Below are 23,433 nucleotides of genomic sequence, written 5' to 3'. Positions count from 1 at the left end.
TACATAATTTCTGATGTTGCCCAAAACTCACATTCTTTAAAAAAATGTATGACGTCACGTGGACGGTGTCCTCCGAGGGCCAGTGTTCGCGCTCTGCGCGTTTGCGTATCCGCCCCCTACTGCCCTGTTCTGCTCTCCCTCTCTCTCTCACACACACACACGTCGATCACGGAGAACGAGATGAGAATGAGATGAGAACAGTCATGGAGGAGCTGAGCGCGGTGGGAGAGCAGGTCTTTGATGCCGAGTGTATCCTCAACAAACGCATAAAGAAGGTAACAAACATCCACACGAACACACACATTCAGCGCGCGTGAATCGTGATCCGACCTCAACGCGTGTTTGATTTCCACAGGGAAAACTGGAGTATCTGGTCAAGTGGAGAGGATGGTCGTCCAAGTAAGTGAGAACTGAGACAAATACTGGCTTTTTTTATGTGTGTGAGAGTATATATGCAGACTACGTATGCATTATATAGACTAGTACTTTGCTAATGCCGCACTATTTTACTCACGGTGCCTGTAAACATCATTGAATGTGGATCGCGAGAAAGGGGAGAGAGAGAGAGAAACAATGAAAACAACAACAACAGCGTGTTGCGCGTCCAATTTCGCGTCCACGCGTGATTTCGTTCACTGTATCACACTGCATCAGATCGGCTCGCCTTTGCCTCGTTTTGCTGCATTTCTCTTTGTCTTCCAAGTTAAGTTACTTTTTTTTTTTTTTGGCTTCGGCTTGTTCGGGTTTGTTTCGTCTGGTCGCGGTTGTTTAAAATAAAATCGAAAGAAACAAAACACAAAAAAAAACTTGCTTGCATTATTTTTAGTGTTATGTTTTATTTTCGTTTTCAGTGAAAAACCTGCATGTTTCGAGAGTAGCTCAGTTGTTATGAAGTAACGCATTCTGTTACTTTGCAACAATTTGTTCTTTTGTAACGAAAACGGTTTGATCTCGCGCCGCTCGGCGCGTGGTTTGTTTCGAGTTTTTTTTCTTCTTTAAAAACTCCAGCTGCCCCCCAACCCCCCTAATGCCCCCGCTCTTGCTCTCTGTTACATTGTCGCCCCCTTTTTGCCCCGTCTATGGGCACTTGAGCTGTCAATCACACGAGCCACGCCTCCCGCGCGCGCGCTTCCATCTGCTTCATTGATTATTTACAACTCCCATCTATTTTATCATCTTTATTATTACTTGATCAAGCAGGGTCATATCATAAACAGACCACAACTGAGGGCAAAATGCCACTGAAAGTGTCTAAAATACTGTTGATGTTCGAGGAGAGGTGAATTCTGGTCGTTTAGTTTAAAATTTGATATTTCACTGTACAGTGTAAAAAATATTGTTGGTTTAGTAACCTGGCTGCCTTAATTTAAGTTCATTGAAGTGGAAAAATTGAGTTAATACAATGAAGGTGATTGATTTATTCGTCAGAAACTTAAAATATTATGTTATCTGAACTACATAAATTAAGTTGATTTGACAAAAGAAATAATGTTGTGATTACAAATCATGAAAATATTTTTTTACAGTGGATAAGATATATAATACTGTTGCTGTGCACTTAAAAATTGTGATGTACTTATCTTAACTCTTTGCTGGTCTGTCATGATTGATTTGCATGTGCATGCTATTCTTAAAGAAAAAAAAAATTATATTCTTTCATCAAAATATATATATATTGAATAACTACACTCTAAACAATGCTGGGTTGTTTGAACCCAAATGTTGGTTTTCAAATTTTAACCCAACTTCAACTTTCACCTGTACATTTTTTAATTGCATTTTTAACCCAACATTTGGGTTTGTCCATATTTGACCCAAATTTGGGTTGAAACAACCCAACATTTTTTTTTAGAGTGTGTAATAACTTCGCCACCTCTGAAACAACTTGTCCTTGTGACTGAATGTCTCCAGGCTCTCTTATTATTCAACCACCTGTTACTTGAATGCATTTTTAACCATTCAAACAATTCCTGATGGAAGAAAATCAAGTCTTGTCCTTATTGGAAGTAGTAGTGATGGAAGTAAACCGAATGCCGTTGATTGAGTAATGGTGGGTTAAGATTTGTGTCAAATCGAATCCAGACGGTCCAGACTCTTTGAAGCGCCGTTTAAAGTAAACTCTCATCTTTTCATTTTTCCATCTGCTATGTAATGCAGACAAAACTTGCAAACAAAAGCATCTAACTAAACTCCAAGTCCCTTCTGTTCACATTTACAGTCGTAGATGCAAAATTGGTACCCAAATGGTTGCTACACAAATAGCTTGTTTTGCATGCTTGGTTATGCTGATTCAATCTAAGTGTGTGACATGCTCTAATTCGTTTTTAAAAAAAACTTGTTTTGGGCAATGATTTGTATTTTATGTGCATATGATTCATATCCATACCATCCATACCTGGAAGACTATGAAATATTTGTATGTCTTAAAACTAATTGGTAACACTTTACGATAAGGTTAATTAGTTAACCTTAGTTAATGTATTAACTAACAACGAGCAATACATGTGTAACAGTATTTGTTAAAATCAGTTAATTTAATACAAATATATAGCTATTCATTGTTAGTTCACGGTGCATTAACTAATGTTAACAAATACAACCTTTGATTTTAATAATGTATTAGTAAATGTTGAAATTTATATTAACTAAGATAAGTAAATGTTGAAGTATTGCTCATTCTTCGTTCATGTTAACGGTAGTTAAGTAATGTTAACAAATGAGCCGTATTGTAAAGTGTTACCACTTAATATGTTAGATTAAAATGGATCTTTAACCATCTTTTTTGTATCATGAGCATGTTATGCGTCATCTACTCACATGCTTAAGATGCCAGTGTCTGTGTTTCAGGCATAACAGTTGGGAACCTCAGGAAAACCTTCTTGACCCGAGACTATTGGCAGCGTTTAACAAGAGGTAAGAGGTTTCTCCCATTGGACGAGCAGGCCTGTGTGTGAGAGAGACGCCCCCTTTTCTCCATGTGCAAACAATATGGGCTGCAACGCTTGGGAGGGTGTAAATGGGGCTCCATTCACAGGCCATTCAGGGGCTGCAGACGTGTCCAGGCTCACGAGGGCCTCTGCAGACCGACTGAAAATCAAACATCGTTAACATTTTTAACACTTAACATTTTCAGCAGAACTAGTTTTCTCTGTCAGCATTTCGGTTTCACAGTTTATGAAGAATCAGTGTGAAACCAGACTTGGATTACACGAGAAACATAACCACACGTTGACACCAACTTTCTACTGTTAAGTTAAAAATAGATTTTACAACAATTTTGTTAAGGAGATTGTTGAAATATGGTTCGGGTCTATCCTTTTTTTCTCTTGTCATTGGGAAAACGTAAGTCTGATTACATTTGAGGTATCATTCATGTCACAAACGATAAAGATTTGTTTGTTTTTATTTTAGAAAACACCACTGTTTGTTAACGCATCCACCAAAAACAAAGACAAAAGAAATGTGATGTTTTTTGCCCAAACTAGAACCACAGAGTCTTCTGACAGGAAGTAAGGAAAAAGAACAGGAAGTGAGGAGGAGTAAACGTTCATTCATAAAAACAGGAAATGAATTTCACAATCAGCACCCACTGTTTTTTGCCGTTCTTGATATGTTAGCCAAAAAAATTATAATAATAATCTTGTACAATATACAGCAGTCGACATTTTGAAGTGGAGCAAAACCTTTCATCAAAGTTATGAATGAATTTTGAACAATACTGGTTCTTGTCTTTTTTGATCCACTTCATCTGTATATAAACTTGCGTAATGGCTGTAATGGTCATATATAATAGAATTTCATGATACACTCTTTGAAGAAATGGTTCTATTTAGAACCAGAAATGGTTCCATCCCCCGCTTCATATATGGAACTCCAAAATGGTTCTATATAGAACCATTTTTTTTTTGGGGTAAAAGGTTCTATTGGCCTAAATTCTAAGTACGTTTAAATTCTAAGTTCTGTTCTAAGTACGGAACCCCAAGGTTCTATATAGAACCTAGAGGAACCCTTGTTTTAAGAGTGTATAGAACCTTTTAGGGGTTCCAAATACGTAGCGCTGATAGAACCTTTTCTTCTAAGAGTGTAGCAAAGACAGCAGGATAAACAATTTAATTCAACATAAATATAGCGAATTTGTAAGTTTTGCATTTTTTAAAATCCATTCTTAGGGAGCAGGAGCGGGAACTCTTGATCAGTAAAAAGGGGAAACGGCCTCGTGGACGACCCAGAAAAATATTGGTGAGTTTGTCACAAAAGAATGTGAAAACGCAATTTGCGCCATACATTATATTCTCATCGTTTTCTATATGCTTCTTTCTCAGGACACCATTCCAGTGGTCTCCAAATCAAGCAGCTCGTCCTCATCATCCTCGTCTTCTGGTTCGTCTTCATCTTCCTCGTCTTCTTCCTCTTCTTCAGATGACGACGACGAAGATGATACCGACAGGAATCCGAAGCCGAGTCCTCGTCCACGAGAGCATCACCCGGTCCCGCAGAAGAAAGCGCAGATTGTCGTGGCCAAGCCGGAGCCGCCGAAGAAGCGAGGGAGGAAAGCGTTGCCTCCGGAGCTGAAGGCGCTGCGTCAGGCCAAAGGTCCTCGGAAGATCCTCAAGCACTCGGACCTCAGAGGGAGCATAAAGAAACCGCTCATGCCCGCAAGCTTCACCTACACCGGGTTGAACCGAACCTCCGGAAGGGAGCCGATGACACTGCAAAACAGAGGTGCTTTTACCCAGAAGAGTTCTTTAAGTTCCCTTGGACGCTCTGTCGGGTCAGCCTCCACGCCTCCTACACTAAGTCGGCCGGCACAAATAAAATCCTCCTCAGATTTCAAGCTCTCGGTCTCGGATATGGGCAGCGGAGGAGTCGATCCCAAAACGCCTACGTGCAAATCTTCAGGAGTGGCGGCGTTGAATGTGCACAGCAGCAATGGACAAACCTGTCCACAACTCTCTCCAAATATGCCGAGAAAACAGGAGGCGTTGGACAAGACTCTTCTTCAAAGATCAGCAGGATCTCTCCAGAAATCTCCATCGAGCTCCTTTTCGTCTCTCAAAACGCCCTCCAGCCTTCAAGCGCTCAATCTACAGAGCGTCGACAAAACGGCGCAGGGTAACGGGACCGACAGTGCCTACTTGAAGGGTTCCCCTAATCCGGGCAGGAAAAGTTCTGGGTTTAACACAAGACACGAGCAGAGTCCTGCACCGAACGTCCCTAGTAAGTTCACGCCCAACCAACAAGTCCTAAAGAGTCCGCAGCGGGAGAAATCCAAAGCGGACGATTTGTCCGAGAGGCTCGGGAAGAAGAATCAAGGTCGAGCCGATAAGATTCTGGCTCAGACTCCGGCGCCCGAGGGTCGAGATTCCCAACCGGTGCAAGACAGAGCCTTGTCTAAAGATCCCGGGAAACAAGGCAAGACTCTGAGCGAGTTGAGCACCGGAGAAGAGGGAAGCAGCTCGGATTCTGAACACGATTCCTCGTTTCCGAGGGACAACCGGGACCTGGGCATCTCGGTGCAGGCGGGACAGGACTGGAGGCCGACGAGGAGCCTGATAGAGCATGTATTTGTCACCGACGTCACTGCAAATCTGGTCACTGTGACGGTGAAGGAGTCGCCCACCAGCGTCGGGTTTTTTAACATCCGTAACTATTGAATGTCGTCAACTGAAGCTGCAGCTACTCTGGGGATAATCGGGAGAAGCTTCGAAAGAATTAGCTTTCTTGGTGCTTCTCAATCTTCAATGGATTTTACTTGTTTTAACTCTTTTAGTTGGTCAGTTTCTTGGAGTAGACCAATGCCTGAAGACCAGCTCAATCAGAGACATGTGTAGTCTCACCTAATTTGAATCCAGCGTAAATGTATGTTACCGACCATTCGTCTTGGTTTCCACAGCAGGGATGGCTTCTTGTTCTCTTGATGTTGATTCCGAGTACTGTATTAGTAAAGAAGAAAATCAGAACAAATGTATCCAAAGTGTTTTAAAGCTGAATCTCAGATCACATCTTTTAAGGTGCCTGTTTGTAAAGCTGTCCTCTTTCTGCCTGATAACAGTTATAACTGAGGGTTTGTTTTTCCTTCTAGAGTGAATGTGGGCATTTTTTTTATACTACACAACAGTTCTTTGTTTATTTATTATTATTTCTTACTGGTTTTTTGTTGTTAGGTGACATGCTGAAACACACAGTAAAGATACTTTTTTATACAAAATTCCTCATTGTCTGTTCTGAATCAAACCTAGAGTTTAGAGCATGAATGTGTCTAGGCTGTATTAGGGTTGTGACGGTGAGTATATTTTCTCACTGGTTAATCGACGTGTGGTAATACCGGTGTCACCGGCGGGTGCTTTTAAATCGTTAATGGCAAACGTAAAATGGGCATACATAACGGTGCGGTAGACTAGTGTGGGAAAGAACTGTTTTGTTACCATTTGTCACCATTTTTGTCCAACAAAGCAGCAAAGGAGAGTCAGTAGATTAACGTCGGTGGAACTTGGCTTTATCAGGCAATCTGTCACGACACATTAAAGAGCCACAAAACGGCCTATTTATTGTTTGATTTTTTTTTGACGGACCAAATTTGAAAGTTGAGACTGTTTCATATTAAATATTACCTGCTCGGTCCTGTCTGTCAATGCGTTGTCAGTGTCCTCTATTTTTCACTGCTTGAGAACATGGGTTGAATCCGAAATCGCCCCCTAAATCCTCATTTACTAGGCCTATTACCTACATTAGTCCACTAATACTGTTGACTTGAAGGAGTGAATGAGGAGGAGTAAGTAAAAACGAGTGAGCGAATTCAGACGCGTCCCATTTTATCACAAATCTCTACGTTCGTTTAAGACTGCTCTTATGGACGTTTTGGCATAATTTGCGTGTTACGGTTTGTTCAAGCCCGAAAGGGAACTCGATACCGACGCGTGTCTTTTCTGTGGGTCGTGAGTGTGTTAATAGGCAGGATTTAACGACTACTGCGTAATTGCGTTCAATATTTTTAAGGCTTTAAACTTTTTTTCACATGCCAGCCGCGGTGGGCATGTCATGAAACCGGTGTTGCGACTGAACACCGACTACCGTAGCAAGCCTAGGCTGTATATATTCAGGGGTTGTAGGAATGATAAGCCGCGTTTCCACCGCAATTATCAGGGACTATTTGTCCCAGGAACTTTTTTCATAGGAACTTTTTTTGCCCCAGACCGCTTGCTTACTGCGTTTACACCGCGGACTAAGTCAGTGTGTCCACCAAAGCGTTTTTAGCCAGCTGAAAACGCTAGACGCTCTGCTGAAGACGCCGTGCTTTGGGCTCTTGAGAGCGTTTTGGCAGCGCAGCATTTTTTCTGTTGAGACTTTTCGTTGCTATGATACAGAATATATAAAGCAGTTTGAATGTTGTGACAGTTGGTCGGTGTGGTTTAGTCCCGCCCCTCCTCCACTGTGATTGGATGGCTGGGTAAAATGTGACTGTGATGAGCGCTGCGTTTTATCCAAAATTGAACATTTTTCAACTCCCAGCAACCAGTAAAAACGCTCGGCACTTCAGCGTGAAAAAAACGTTCGTGGCGTTTAAAAAACGCGGCACTCCCATTGAAAACAATTGAAAACATACGCCAGGGGTGTGGAAAAACGCTTTGGTGGACACACGGCCTAAAGTACCAGTCCAGGGAGGGAAGTTCCAGGTACCAGCCCAAAGTTCCTAGTACCTGGGGAAAGTTCCTGTAGTGGAAATGCGGATATATTGACCCAGTATCCCTATATGATTTCCTTAAAGAAAAAGTGGCGAAAATGGCAAGAGCAAAAGTTTGCTTTTGTGACAATAAGATTTTTCATAATGTTTTTGCAAGAAGTCACCAAGGCTGCTTATTTGATCAAAGATGCCGTTAACAGTTTATCACGTCCAACCCTAATTAAACACACCTGGTCCAGCTAATCCAGGTCTTCAAGATTACTAGAAACTTCTAGTTAAGGGAATTTGAGATCACCGTATTAGTGGAAACTACATAATATACGAACACACGATACATTTTCCAGTATTCCTTGATAAATGGAAAGTAAAAAAAAAGAAAACAGAATTGATTCGAAATTCGAAACTTTTCAAGGCAGTAATCTTTAATGGTTGCTATTGTAATAGTTACTATACCACATCTTTTATATTACAATGATTTATGTCTATAGAATGCAAACATTAATACTTATTAGTTCTTCAGTTAAAATATCCAAATATCCTAAAGACAAGATGAATACAATAGTGCGCGAGATCTTCAGACTTGTTTTAGGTTGTCTTTAATACAAGTATATTTTGCCTTTCGCTTATTTTTAACTAAATCAAATGAAAAAAACAATCACTGCAGTTAGACCTAAAAAACTAAAGCCTTAAAATCGTATGTATCTTGTATCTTCTCAAGTATTTTTGTTATTATATTTAGAGAATTAGATTCAGAATATGATTTTTTTTTATTCTTCCAAGAGTGTATCTGCAGCTCACATGTTTAGTGTTTGCTGTCTGTCTTTTGTCTGATGTCCTCCGCAGTCCTGCACATCTGAGAGGCCGTTTAATTACACAGGTTTGAAAAGCCCTTTAATTTTCCCAGAATTCCAAGAGGCGGCTTCCTGAAGCAGACTCTACTGTGGTCTGTCTGGGCGCACAGCCCTCCCTGAACCTCACGGGCTTCAACTTCCCTGCTCCAGTGACTTTACCTGCTTAGTTTGTTCAGTAAAGTCAACTTTGTGTCAAACGTTTCTTGAATTCCCAAGGAAAATAAAACGGACACAAATTTGAGTCATCATCCAGTATAAAATATACTGTGAAATGAATGAACAGCTCATATATTGAGATCTCTGATAAATTATTGCAAATATGAGCACATTTTGAGACATTAACAGCTTTTCCATGACAGATTTGCGCAAAACTATTGCGATATTTTCAAATTGTTGATAAAAAACTATTGCGAAATGACGGTGTTTCCACTGATGTTATGCGACTAAAGCAGTGGTGGAGGAAGTACTGAATCTCAGTACTTAAGTAAAAGTACAAATACCCAGATAAATATTTACTTTAGTAAAAGTAGAAGTAACACAATGACAACCATACTTAAGTAAAAAGTACTTTATTTTAAATGTACTTTAAGTATTAAAAGTAAAAGTACTTGCATAACAATTTATTATTTTAATGTCTATTTTATAATGATTAATAAAACATTTAATTCTAACTCATTCAACCTAATAGCCTACTCCTATAATGATGTTCAATAATGATGGAAAAAAATGTCACCATTTCTGAAACAAGCTTGCAATTAGGCAATATCATGCTTATCCTTACTATATGTTAATAACTATGTTTGGCAGTAAACGCGATTCATTTATGGTGTAATTCTGAACCTCTTGGCTTGCCATAATCCTAACCAAACCAAACATATATTACACACGGTGTGTTTCCTATGCACGTAAAAACAATTTCGCGTATGAGTTGCATGATAAACACACTGCGTGTGAGACGCATTTGATAAAATGTTTCATCATGTAGACCACAAAATGTACAAAATGTATCAATATCACAATTAAATCTGGTCACAAGATAAAGATTACTTGGGTAATATTTATAAATTAGTTTAAGGGAAATTTCTTTGATTTTGTTTGTGACTAAATATTTATGAGGAAGTTTCCAGATTTTATTCCATATGAGATTATCAGCATAACCATTCCAAAATGATATAACAGCAGGTCTGGAGATTTAGTTTATTCAATGTACCCCTGACTGTAATTGTAATTCTTGAAAAAAAAAAAAAAAAAAGTGTGAGACGCATTTAGTGTGACCGGGTTGATATACTGTATCTATGGCAACCAAACGTCACTGGTGAGACAAACGTGCAACGAACGGATGGTCAGGTTACGTTTTGGCAGGGGAAAAACTGATCAGAAAATGTAACGAAAATGTAACAGAAGTTGTAGAAATGTAGCGGAGTAGAAAGTATAATAATTGCTGCGAAATGTAACGAAGTAAAAGTAAAAAGTAGGCACTATTTATTGTACTTAAGTAAAGTAAAGATACGTGAAAAATGTACTTAAGTAAAGTAACAAAGTATTTGTACTTCGTTACATTCCACCACTGGACTAAAGTAACTAAAAAAATGAGGGAAAGGATGTTGGTAAGTTTACGTATATTTCAGCCACCGAACAAACCAGTTTCTATTGCAGTTCAACGAAATATACCTCATGCAAGCGTAAAAAACTTTTTTGTGATATATGGGAGTTTTTATGAAATTGCAGACTGATCACATGAAGTAGCGTGTGTATGACACGCTAATTCATTTTCCATTTTTGCCGTGCTATCAAGACGCATAATCGCTTTTCAGCGTGTTTATGAACGCCGTTGACTTAACGTTATATAAATATATGACTTACCTCAACCCCGTCCCTAAACCTAACCGTCACTGGAGTTAATGGCATTTATGACTGTTCCCTTACCATCCTAGGAAAAAAAAAAGATCGCTCCCCAAATGTAGATGTACATTTTGCTTCGTTTCGCGCGGACATTTGACGGCGTGTACAGACACGCGGAACCACTCGGACGTTAATGGCGTAGACATACACGCATACACGTGGATACACGCGGATAGCTCAAAATGCGTCGAGATAACACGCCACTTGACTCGAAAGTGGCGTGTATGTTTACGCAAAAGTCATGATGTCATGTTGGAAATTGACGTATTTTCAATTTCAATTTGAAGAGTAATGGCAAGACAGCTACTGTTGAGACGTAAGCTTTAAATTGCTTAGAGAAAAAACTAGTAAAGAGATCTTATTTTTTTCTGCATTCGTGTAGGAAAAAATATACATATTTAAAAATGTATCGACTAAAATAACTAGCTTTCGGCAAACGGTCTACGCATCTATTTACAGTGAAAGACTAACCCCTTACCGGATGCGTAACGTAATGACGAACACGGAAGCGCAGAGGATAAAGGACATCAAAACACCAGTCACGAATTTGAAGTGTAAAACGAGAAGTTTTAAAGAGAAATGTGGGAGGAGCTTGAATTTGTAGCCCAGCCCTGTTTGTTTGAACGGCGAGAGGCATCAAAGCTTACGCTACTCCAAGTCAACTTGCGTAGGCTGTCTGCCGGAAGCTAGTCAATATGGATAATTTTCTTACACAAACGCATCGCTTCACTTCACAAGGCCTTTACTAATCCGCCAGAGCCTTGTGGAGCACTTTTATAATGGATGGACGCACTTTTATGGACTTTCAAAGACACATGTCGTCAAAGATACACCCATTCACTCCCATTATAAAGCTTGGAAGATCCAGGACATTTTTTTAATATAACTCTGTATTCGTCTGAAAGAAGAAAGTCATATACACCTAGGATGAGGCTTCAGCTGCCAACTCTCACGCATTGGCCGTGAGACACCCGCATTTGATTGGCTCACACCCCCGATTTCTCACGCTGTGTCAACCTGGTCGGTCAAATGCCGGGAAGACGAGTTTTTCTACATATCTACCTGTTGAGCCACTCGTGATCGACTAGTTATGCCGCAAATTAGTTCAATTAGAGTAATCATGGGATAATTTTCATTTTTGGGTCAACTATCACTATGAGATCTCTAATAAATGTTTGCGAATCTGAGACAATGTTGAGACACGTGAGATTACTGGGGACTTTTCCTCATCTAAAAAGCAGCACTTTAAATGCAGTCTCACTGTTAAGAGAAAAAAAAACTGAGATAGTAAAGAGATCTTTTATAAGTTTTCTCAGGGTTGGCATGAGACCAAAAATATATACTTCAGCCTTATTTTCTATGTTGTTGACATGACAAATTAGTGCTTAAACTGAGCGTGTAAAGGACAGTAAAACTGACAGTTTTCCCCCAGAGTGTCTGCAGTTCGAGCGCCTGCTTGTCGCCGCAGGGCCGCTGTTATCAGCGCCGGCTCATTCCTGAGTGGAGTCAGATAATCAGAGACGAGCAGAAGGAACGAGATAAGAGGACGCACATGTGCTGAGGTTTACTGCAGTGTTTCTCCGGCAGGTACATCAGTGCTCGCTTACGTAAGCTGCCAAACACTGCTGAGCGCAGGGATCGGATTACAGCCTGAGCTCCTGATGCTCAATGCTACTCTGTGTTCCTGTGGGCAACAGTTACACATGTTTAACCTTGGGTTCACTGCTGGACTCAAGGATGGCTCAATGGCCTAAACAATCTTTTGTGGACAATACTGGCTAAAATGCTAACAACTCGTTCTTATCCCAGCCCAAAATCTAAAGTTTTGTGTGTGTATATATATATATATATTACTTTTTTTTACGGTTTGTTTAGCCTTAAGATACTTAAGATTACTTTTTTTTACTGTTTGTATATTACTGTTTGTTTAGCCTTAAGATACAATTCGAATATATATATATATACATATATATACATATATATATATATATATATATATATATATATATATATATATATATATATATATATATATATATATATAAATGTAAAATGCTAATAACACGTTCCTACGGAGGCGTATTGCATTCACTTGAAGAAAAAAAATCTACTCTGTTTTTCTGAATTAATGAGTTAATTTTTCATGACAAAAAATTTTTTCTCATGAAAAATGAACTCATTAATTCAGAAAAACAGAGCAAATTTTTTTTCTCATGAAAAATTAACTCATTAATTCAGAAAAACAGAGCAAATTTTTTTTCTCATGAAAAATTAACTCGTTAATTCAGAAAAACAGAGTAGATTTTTTTTCTTCAAGTGAATGCAATACGCCTCCGTACGTTCCTATCCCATCCCAAAATAAAAAAGAAATCCTCATTACTGCAATATATATTACTCAAATAAATATATAACATATATAATATATAAGTACGGAGGCGTATTGCATTCACTTGAAGAAAAAAAAAAGTACTCTATTTTTCTGAATTAACGAGTTAATTTTTCATGAGAAAAAAAAAATTGGCTCTGTTTTTCTGAATTAATGAGTTCATTTTTCATGAGAAAATGTTTTTTGCTCTGTTTTTCTGAATTAACGAGTAAATGTTTCATGAGAAAAAATTTTTTGCTCTGTTTTTCTGAATTAATGAGTTAATTTTTCTTGAGAAAAAAAGTTTTTGCTCTGTTTTTCTGAATTAATGAGTTAATTTTTCTTGAGAAAAAAAGTTTTTGCTCTGTTTTTCTGAATTAATGAGTTCATTTTTCATGAGAAAATGTTTTTTGCTCTGTTTTTCTGAATTAACGAGTAAATGTTTCATGAGAAAAATTTTTTTGCTCTGTTTTTCTGAATTAATGAGTTAATTTTTCTTGAGAAAAAAAGTTTTTGCTCTGTTTTTCTGAATTAATGAGTTAATTTTTCTTGAGAAAAAAAGTTTTTGCTCTGTTTTTCTGAATTAATGAGTTAATTTTTCTTGAGAAAAAAAGTTTTTGCTCTGTTTTTCTGAATTAATGAGTTAATTTTTCATGAGAACTCAGAAAATTAATTCAGAAAAACAGAGCAAAAAAAAAAATTCCATGAAAAATTAACTCATTAATTCAGAAAAACAGAGCAAAAAAAAAAAAATCCATGAAAAATTAACTCGTTAATTCAGAAAAACAAAGCAAAATATTTTTTTTTTTATGAAAAATTAACTCATTAATTCAGAAAAACAGAGCAAAATATTTTTTTTTCATGAAAAATTAACTCATTAATTCAGAAAAACAGAGCAAAATATTTTTTTCTCATGAAAAATTAACTCATTAATTCAGAAAAACACAGCAAAAAAAAATTCCATGAAAAATTAACTCGTTAATTCAGAAAAACAGAGCAAAAACTTTTTTTCTCATGAAAAATTAACTAATTAATTCAGAAAAACAGAGTAGATTTTTTTTCTTCAAGTGAATGCAATATATATATATATATATATATATATATATATATTACGCACACACAACTGCCATGTTTGATTAGATAATTGCATTAATGAGAAATTTAACTGGTGTTCCTAATAATCCTTTAGGTGAGTGTATATTCTACTTATATTAATGTTAGTTTAGCATCATTGAGATACTATTATATATTTTTTATCATTTTTAATTAGTTTTTATGATTGTACTTTTTGTTTTCATTTTCATTTTAGTTTAGTAGTTTTCTCCTGACAGATAATTAAGGCTCATCATGGGCGTATAAAGCAGGCGGGACACACAAGCTGATCAAGTCCATCAACATTATTTCACCAAGAATCTTTCAGGAGGAGCTTTCTGACCCTGTTCATCTTTCTCAACATGTATAATCTTTCACATTAACGTATGTCTTTCACAACATCAATAATCAGAGTCCTCTGTAAAGTCTCAGGTGTTAAACAATAGTTGGGCTGTGGAAAGGGTGGAGACGTGGGAAACCAACAATCATCTCTTCCACACACAGACACACGCCTAAACACACCCGTAGCAAATGTGTGTGAGAGCTGAGTGAATGAGAGTATCACGAAAGTAAACTGACAACGCTTGTGTTTGTTAAGCGAAGGAGAAGTCAATAAATCTTCACTGTCAGCACTGTAAAGCTTGATAATACCAGGAAACCCTGCAACAATACGACGTCTGTGTGTATTATACACCACGGCACGGTTGCATAAACTGCTAAGTCTAGTCTTAAACTAAAGGTTGGTCAACACATCAGACAAACAATCAGAAAATACCCAAATTGAAACAAATATTTAGCACTAATCGCTGACTCTAAACATTAGCACTACTTTCGTGACACCAATAAGGTTCATCAGTTCATGTATTTACTAACATGAACTAATAGGGAGCAATACATTTCTTACAGTATTTATGAATCTTTTTTTAATGTTAGGTAATAAAAATACAGCTGTTTATTGTTTGTTTATGTTATACCATTGTCTGGGTGAATGCTCGATTCTGATTGGCTGCAGGGTGTCCATTAAAAAGTGATAGAGGACACCTAGTGAAGGAGTTGTGGTGAAACTGAATGTTTACCATTGGAAATTAGTAACCATAGCAACAGGCAGTCAAAATATCTGTTTACAATTTATTGTAACAAAACAAACATCTAGTTAACCGTTAATCTGCTGCCTGTGTGTTTTAATTATAGGTACAAAAAACAAAAACAAAGTGTAATGCCCATGGCTAGACAAGTTCAACTTAATACTTAAAACTTTGGGTCAAACATGGAAAAGCCCAGCCATTGGGTTAAATTTTTAAATAACATTTTGTTTTTAATTGGACAGAACTCATTAATTGGACAGAATGAACACATGGAGGAGGAAGTGCTGATGCTAATGCAGCGAGAAAGCGAAGCTGCGATTTGCAGGGATCAGATGTCCATTGCATGTTTAAATTTGAATAAACTAAGATAACTAAGTTTGAGAACCGCTGGTCTACGTGTTACGGAGGCGTATTGCATTCACTTGAAGAAAAAAAATCTACTCTGTTTTTCTGAATTAACAAGTTAATTATCTCAGAATTACGAGATAACTCGTTAATTCAGAAAAAACAGAGCAAAAAAAATTTTTTTCTCATGAAAAATTAACTTGTTAATTCAGGAAAACAGAGCAAAACTTTTTTTCTCGTGAAAACTTAACTCGTTAATTCAAAAAAACAGCTTAAACTTTTTTCTCATGAAAAATTAACTCGTTCATTCAGAAAAACAGAGCAAAAACTTTTTTTCTCGTGAAAAATTAACTTGTTAATTCAGAAAAACAGAGCAAAAACTTTTTTCTCATGAAAAATTAACTTGTTATTTCAGAAAAACAGAGCAAAAACTTTTTTTCTAATGAAAAATTAACTTGTTAATTCAGAAAAACAGAGCAAAAACTTTTTTCTCATGAAAAATTAACTTGTTATTTCAGAAAAACAGAGCAAAAACTTTTTTTCTAATGAAAAATTAACTTGTTAATTCAGAAAAACAGAGCAAAAACTTTTTTCTAATGAAAAATTAACTTGTTAATTTAGAAAAACAGAGCAAAAACTTTTTTCTCATGAAAAATTAACTCGTTAATTAAAAAAAAACAGAGCAAAAACTTTTTTCGCATGAAAAATTAACTCGTTAATTCCGAAAAACAGAGCAAATTTTTTTTCTCATGAAAAATTAACTCGTTAATTAAAAAAAACAGAGCAAAAACTTTTTTTCTCATGAAAAATTAACTCGTTAATTCAAAAAAGCAAAGCAAAACTTTTTTTCTCATGAAAAATTAACTCGTTAATTCAGAAAAACAGAGCAAAAATTTTTTTCTCATGAAAAATTAACTCGTTAACTCATAAAAACAGAGCAAAAACTTTTTTCTCATAAAAAATTAACTCGTTAACTCATAAAAACAGAGCAAAAACTTTTTTCTCATGAAAAATTAACTCGTTAATTAAAAAAAACAGAGCAAAAACTTTTTTTCGCATGAAAAATTAACTCGTTAATTCCGAAAAACAGAGCAAATTTTGTTTCTCATGAAAAATTAACTCGTTAATTAAAAAAAACAGAGCAAAAACTTTTTTTCTCATGAAAAATTAACTCGTTAATTCAGAAAAACAGAGCAAAACTTTTTTTCTCATGAAAAATTAACTCGTTAATTCAGAAAAACAGAGCAAAAACTTTTTTCTCATAAAAAATTAACTTGTTAACTCATAAAAACAGAGCAAAAACTTTTTTCTCATGAAAAATTAACTCGTTAATTCAGAAAAACAGAGCAAAAACTTTTTTTCTCATGAAAAATTAACTCGTTAATTCAAAAAAACAAAGCAAAACTTTTTTTCTCATGAAAAATTAACTCGTTAATTCAGAAAAACAGAGCAAAACTTTTTTTCTCATGAAAAATTAACTCGTTAATTCAGAAAAACAGAGCAAAACTTTTTTTCTCATGAAAAATTAACTCGTTAATTCAGAAAAACAGAGCAAAAACTTTTTTCTCATAAAAAATAACTTGTTAACTCATAAAAACAGAGCAAAAACTTTTTTCTCATGAAAAATTAACTCGTTAATTCAGAAAAACAGAGCAAAAACTTTTTTTCTCATGAAAAATTAACTCGTTAATTCATAAAAACAGAGCAAAAACTTTTTTCTCATGAAAAATTAACTCGTTAACTCATAAAAACAGAGCAAAAACTTTTTCCTCATGAAAAATTAACTCGTTAATTCAGAAAAACAGAGCAAAAACTTTTTTCTCATGAAAAATTAACTCGTTAATTAAAAAAAACAGAGCAAAAACTTTTTTTCTCATGAAAAATTAACTCGTTAATAAAAAAAAACAGAGCAAAAACTTTTTTTCTCATGAAAAATTAACTCGTTAATTCAAAAAACAAAGCAAAACTTTTTTTCCCATGAAAAATTAACTCGTTAATTCAGAAAAACAGAGCAAAATTTTTTTTCTCATGAAAAATTAACTCGTTAACTCAGAAAAACAGAGCAAAACTTTTTTTCTCATGAAAAATTAACTCATTAATTCAGAAAAACAGAGCAAAAACTTTTTTGCTCATAAAAAATTAATTCATTACTCATAAAAACAGAGCAAAAACTTTTTTCTCATGAAAAATTAACTCGTTAATTCAGAAAAACAGAGCAAAACTTTTTTTCTCATGAAAAATTAACTCGTTAATTCAGAAAAACAGAGCAAAAACTTTTTTCTCATGAAAAATTAACTCGTTAATTCAGAAAAACAAAACAAAACCTTTTTTTCTCATGAAAAATTAACTCGTAATTCTGAGATAATTAACTTGTTAATTCAGAAAAACAGAGCAAAAACTTTTGTTTCTCATGAAAAATTAACTCGTTAATTCAGAAAAACAGAGAAAAACTTTTTTCTCATGAAAAATTAACTCGTTAATTCAGAAAAACAGAGCAAAAACTTTTGTTTCTCATGAAAAATTAACTCGTTAATTCAGAAAAACAGAGCAAAAACTTTTTTTCTCATGAAAAATTAACTTGCTAACTCATAAAAACAGAGCAAAAACTTTTTTCTCATGAAAAATTAACTCGTTAATTCAGAAAAACAAAACAAAACCTTTTTTTCTCATGAAAAATTAACTCGTTAATTCAAAAAAACAAAGCAAAACTTTTTTTCTCATGAAAAATTAACTCGTTAATTCAGAAAAACAGAGCAAAACTTTTTTTCTCATGAAAAATTAACTCGTTAATTCAGAAAAACAGAGCAAAACTTTTTTTCTCATGAAAAATTAACTCGTTAATTCAGAAAAACAGAGCAAAAACTTTTTTCTCATAAAAAATAACTTGTTAACTCATAAAAACAGAGCAAAAACTTTTTTCTCATGAAAAATTAACTCGTTAATTCAGAAAAACAGAGCAAAAACTTTTTTTCTCATGAAAAATTAACTCGTTAATTCATAAAAACAGAGCAAAAACTTTTTTCTCATGAAAAATTAACTCGTTAACTCATAAAAACAGAGCAAAAACTTTTTCCTCATGAAAAATTAACTCGTTAATTCAGAAAAACAGAGCAAAAACTTTTTTCTCATGAAAAATTAACTCGTTAATTAAAAAAAACAGAGCAAAAACTTTTTTTCTCATGAAAAATTAACTCGTTAATAAAAAAAAACAGAGCAAAAACTTTTTTTCTCATGAAAAATTAACTCGTTAATTCAAAAAACAAAGCAAAACTTTTTTTCCCATGAAAAATTAACTCGTTAATTCAGAAAAACAGAGCAAAATTTTTTTTCTCATGAAAAATTAACTCGTTAACTCAGAAAAACAGAGCAAAACTTTTTTTCTCATGAAAAATTAACTCATTAATTCAGAAAAACAGAGCAAAAACTTTTTTGCTCATAAAAAATTAATTCATTACTCATAAAAACAGAGCAAAAACTTTTTTCTCATGAAAAATTAACTCGTTAATTCAGAAAAACAGAGCAAAACTTTTTTTCTCATGAAAAATTAACTCGTTAATTCAGAAAAACAGAGCAAAAACTTTTTTCTCATGAAAAATTAACTCGTTAATTCAGAAAAACAAAACAAAACCTTTTTTTCTCATGAAAAATTAACTCGTAATTCTGAGATAATTAACTTGTTAATTCAGAAAAACAGAGCAAAAACTTTTGTTTCTCATGAAAAATTAACTCGTTAATTCAGAAAAACAGAGAAAAACTTTTTTCTCATGAAAAATTAACTCGTTAATTCAGAAAAACAGAGCAAAAACTTTTGTTTCTCATGAAAAATTAACTCGTTAATTCAGAAAAACAGAGCAAAAACTTTTTTTCTCATGAAAAATTAACTTGCTAACTCATAAAAACAGAGCAAAAACTTTTTTCTCATGAAAAATTAACTCGTTAATTCAGAAAAACAAAACAAAACCTTTTTTTCTCATGAAAAATTAACTCGTAATTCTGAGATAATTAACTTGTTAATTCAGAAAAACAGAGCAAAAACTTTTGTTTCTCATGAAAAATTAACTCGTTAATTCAGAAAAACAGAGCAAAAACTTTTGTTTCTCATGAAAAATTAACTCGTTAATTCAAAAAAACAGAGCAAAACTTTTTTTCTCATGAAAAATTAACTCGTTAATTCAGAAAAACAGAGCAAATTTTTTTTACATGAAAAATGATCTCGTAATTCTGAGATAATTAACTTGTTAATTCAGAAAAACAGAGCAAAAACTTTTTTCTCATGAAAAATTAACTCGTTAATTCAGAAAAACAGAGCAAAAACTTTTGTTTCTCATGAAAAATTAACTCGTTAATTCAGAAAAACAGAGCAAAAACTTTTTTTCTCATGAAAAATTAACTTGCTAACTCATAAAAACAGAGCAAAAACTTTTTTCTCATGAAAAATTAACTCGTTAATTCAGAAAAACAAAGCAAAACCTTTTTTTCTCATGAAAAATTAACTCGTAATTCTGAGATAATTAACTTGTTAATTCAGAAAAACAGAGCAAAAACTTTTGTTTCTCATGAAAAATTAACTCGTTAATTCAGAAAAACAGAGCAAAAACTTTTGTTTCTCATGAAAAATTAACTCGTTAATTCAGAAAAACAGAGCAAAACTTTTTTTCTCATGAAAAATTAACTCGTTAATTCAGAAAAACAGAGCAAATTTTTTTTTACATGAAAAATGATCTCGTAATTCTGAGATAATTAACTTGTTAATTCAGAAAAACAGAGCAAAAACTTTTGTTTCTCATGAAAAATTAACTCGTTAATTCAGAAAAACAGAGCAAAAACTTTTGTTTCTCATGAAAAATTAGCTCGTTAATTCAGAAAAACAGAGCAAAACTTTTTTTCTCATGAAAAATTAACTCGTTAATTCAGAAAAACAGAGCAAAATTTTTTTTACATGAAAAATGATCTCGTAATTCTGAGATAATTAACTTGTTAATTCAGAAAAACAGAGCAAAAACTTTTGTTTCTCATTAAAAATTAACTCGTTAATTCAGAAAAACAGAGCAAAAACTTTTGTTTCTCATGAAATATTAACTCGTTAATTCAGAAAAACAGAGCAAAACTTTTTTTCTCATGAAAAATTAACTCGTTAATTCAGAAAAACAGAGCAATCTCGTAATTCTGAGATAATTAACTTGTTAATTCAGAAAAACAGAGTAGTTTTTTTTTCTTCAAGTGAATGCAATACGCCTCCGTAACATGGTTTGTTCAAAGTTTGATCAATACTTGATTTAGCAAGCAAAACTAGTGGCTTTTAAAACGAGGTGGCAAGCATCAGCCAGTAGATGGCGCTGTTGCTCTGAAAGCCTGTCCTGAGTGTGTGTGAGGATAATCTGCTGCTGCTGATGTAATCTAGTGTACACTCAACAGTGTGAGGAATGTGTGTGTCTGTCTTCATGAACTCTCTGTGGATCTGTTAACCCTCTTAACCTACATCTGACACCCCTGACCCACAGACGCCAGAGAGACTCCCCGACGTCCACTCGCTCAAATCATGTCTGCAACTAAACATCACACACCAGATCTTCTCTCGAGTTATCCTGATGTTTCCTCTGAGAAAAACACACCAGTTATCTCATGTTTCAGTTTAACTGACACTCAAACAAGCGTCAGAGATGTACTCAAACATTTCTCCTCAAAGTTGAGTAAAAGTCAAAGCCGTCATGAAGGATCTGTGTGTGCTGTCGTATATATCCTCACAGCGTGTGCAGAAACACACACAACTACACCGGGAAATTTATAGCAGTGGAGCCGGAATTCACCCAGAATACACTGGTGTAAACACACCACACACACACTGCAGACACAACAACACTCACAGGGGCCTGGTACACACACACACACTGAATAAATGACATTTTCCAATAGTTTTACGATAATAACCCTGTCTGACAGTCAGGATGCTCCACATGTAGGAGGCTCATGTAGGAGTGTAGTGCCAGTGAGTGTGTGTGTGTGTGTGTGTGTGTGTGTGTGTGTCCTGGTTAACCCTACAGAAAATGTCCCCACAAAGATGGCAATATCCGAAATCCTTGTCCTTGTGGAGGCATTTTTTGGTCCCGATAACGAAAACAACCCATAAATCACACATAATTACTTTTTTTTTATGTAAAAATAACTTTAAGGAGTCAACAACTACATAATCTGTGGTGAGATTTTTTATTATTTTTTTTTTTTAATTTTTATTATTTATTTATTTTTATTTATAATTTTTTGTGCGTGTGCATGTGTGCATATAATTATGTTTATCTTTTTATTTTCGTAATTAATATATTTTATTATTTTAATATTATTATATTTTTTTATTTTAATATTATTTTATTATTTCAATTATTATATATTACAATAATTATTGTTACTCTCTCTCAGACCAAAGATGAAGCTAATAAAAAATAAAAATAAATAAACACAAAAAATAAATATATGAAGAAATGTAAAAAAGTACATAAAATACATAAATAAATACATAAATAAATATAAAAAAAAGGAAAAAAAAAAAGAAATGTAAAAATGCAGAAAGTTTAGTGTGATGGGTATGTTTAGGGGTTGGGTTAGTGTGTGTGTGTGTGTGATGGGTAAGTTAGGGAGAAAAAAAATAAACAATTTGTGCAGTATTAAAACCATTACGCCAAGGGACAGTCCCCACAAAGATAGTGAACCAGACGTGTGTGTGTGTGTGTGTGTGTGTGTATTGCAGGACTGCTTGTATTTAGGACTCCTCTACGGCTTAACGATCTTCTACATTTCAAAGGCTTGTTTAGAAATCTGATCTGTGCATACCTTTACACACACACACACACACACACACACACACTAGCTGTTTTTAAATCACTCCTTCAGTGTGGCAGAGTAAACAAACGTTAGTTTGGCCTGTGTAACAGAGTACACACACACACACACACAGCAGCAGACACACACTCTCATCTGTCTTACAACACAGACCATCCATCACAGCAGCGGAGTCGACATGTCTGACACACACACTCTCACTTTTCACACCACTAAACACACACACACACCTGAAGCAGCCAGGAGAAAACGCATCGATTCGATGCGCTGGATGATGATGTCATCGCGAGAGCAGCTTGGAGTCGCACACTAATATCTGTGACGCTCTGTATGTGTGTGTGTGTGTGTGTGTGTGATAAAACGTCCTGCAGTGTTTGAATGGTTCTTCAAATCATGCGTGTTGTTGGGAGAGTTTGTGATGTTACTTTCCGAACTGATCAGACGCTCCATTTTCACCTGCTGGACCAGAGATCCGCACCATAGCAACTGAATATAGCATAGCAACCATACAGAAACACCCTGGCAACCAACAACAACAACAACATTCTAAAGCCTTTTGCCACTCAGCCAATCAAGCCTTGGTTGTGATTGGCTGATACAAAGCAGGAAGTGACATCATTAATAATTATCAATGTGAACAAATTCAAACAGGAGAGAGAGAGAGAGAGAGAGTAAAAGACATTAAACGTTCATAATTTCTGACGTTCCTATTTTTATTTTCCTATTTTCACATTAAAGTTTTGATACAAATCAAATATAATTTCAATGATCATATTTCATTTTGTTTATTTTATTATACACGATTTACACTATTCCTTTAGTTTATTTGTTAATGTTGCTAATTTGTGGTTTTAATTATTTTTTTATTTGGTTATTCATCAATTTATTTGTTAACAAATCTACAACATTTCCACTAATTGTCATCTTATCATAAATGTATTTATATTTTATTTATACATTTATTTATAATATTTTAATCATAACCTTATTCTTATCACCATTTAGAATTTTTAATGACATTTTTAATAAAAATCTCATTTTAATTTTAATGAATGTTTTAATGAATGCTAATAAAATTTACTTTTTAATAAATCCACAACTACATTTGTACTACTGCTATTATTATTATTATTTACTATATCCTCATTCTACTCTTCATGTTTTATTTTTTAATAAAAATCTCATTTGAATTTTAAAAATAAAAAATGTAATTCATATATTTTTATTTTTTCTAATGGAGTTTATTTTCTTTAATCTATGTTAATATTGTTTGTTCAC

General features: G+C 34.5%; 1 protein-coding gene across 1 annotated transcript; it reads left to right on the top strand.

The window, feature by feature from the left end:
* Window positions 1-108: 108 nt before the first annotated feature.
* Window positions 109-6,208, top strand: cbx2 (chromobox 2). Its single transcript, XM_039678052.2, has 5 exons — window positions 109-275; window positions 356-399; window positions 2,848-2,913; window positions 4,170-4,239; window positions 4,323-6,208. Exons 1-5 carry the CDS (start codon window positions 192-194, stop codon window positions 5,652-5,654), a joined length of 1,596 nt encoding a protein of 531 aa, XP_039533986.1. The 5' UTR covers window positions 109-191; the 3' UTR covers window positions 5,655-6,208.
* The last annotated feature ends 17,225 nt before the right edge of the window (window positions 6,209-23,433 follow it).

The sequence above is a fragment of the Pimephales promelas genome, chromosome 3 (genome assembly GCF_988280905.1).
Source record: "Pimephales promelas chromosome 3, fPimPro1.hap1.1, whole genome shotgun sequence".
NCBI lineage: Eukaryota > Metazoa > Chordata > Actinopteri > Cypriniformes > Leuciscidae > Pimephales > Pimephales promelas.
The sequence above is the reverse complement of the archived record's forward strand: the minus strand, read 5'-3'. Positions and strand labels throughout refer to the sequence as shown.

What these genes read in the sequence shown, in the direction of transcription:
- cbx2 (XM_039678052.2), top strand. Translation starts at nt 192, where the DNA reads ATGAGAACAGTCATGGAGGAGCTGAGCGCGGTGGGAGAGCAGGTCTTT. An exon ending in TCAACAAACGCATAAAGAAG is followed by an intron (nt 276 to 355) that starts GTAACAAACATC and finishes TGATTTCCACAG; the next exon opens with GGAAAACTGGAGTATCTGGT. An exon ending in GACGACCCAGAAAAATATTG is followed by an intron (nt 4,240 to 4,322) that starts GTGAGTTTGTCA and finishes CTTCTTTCTCAG; the next exon opens with GACACCATTCCAGTGGTCTC.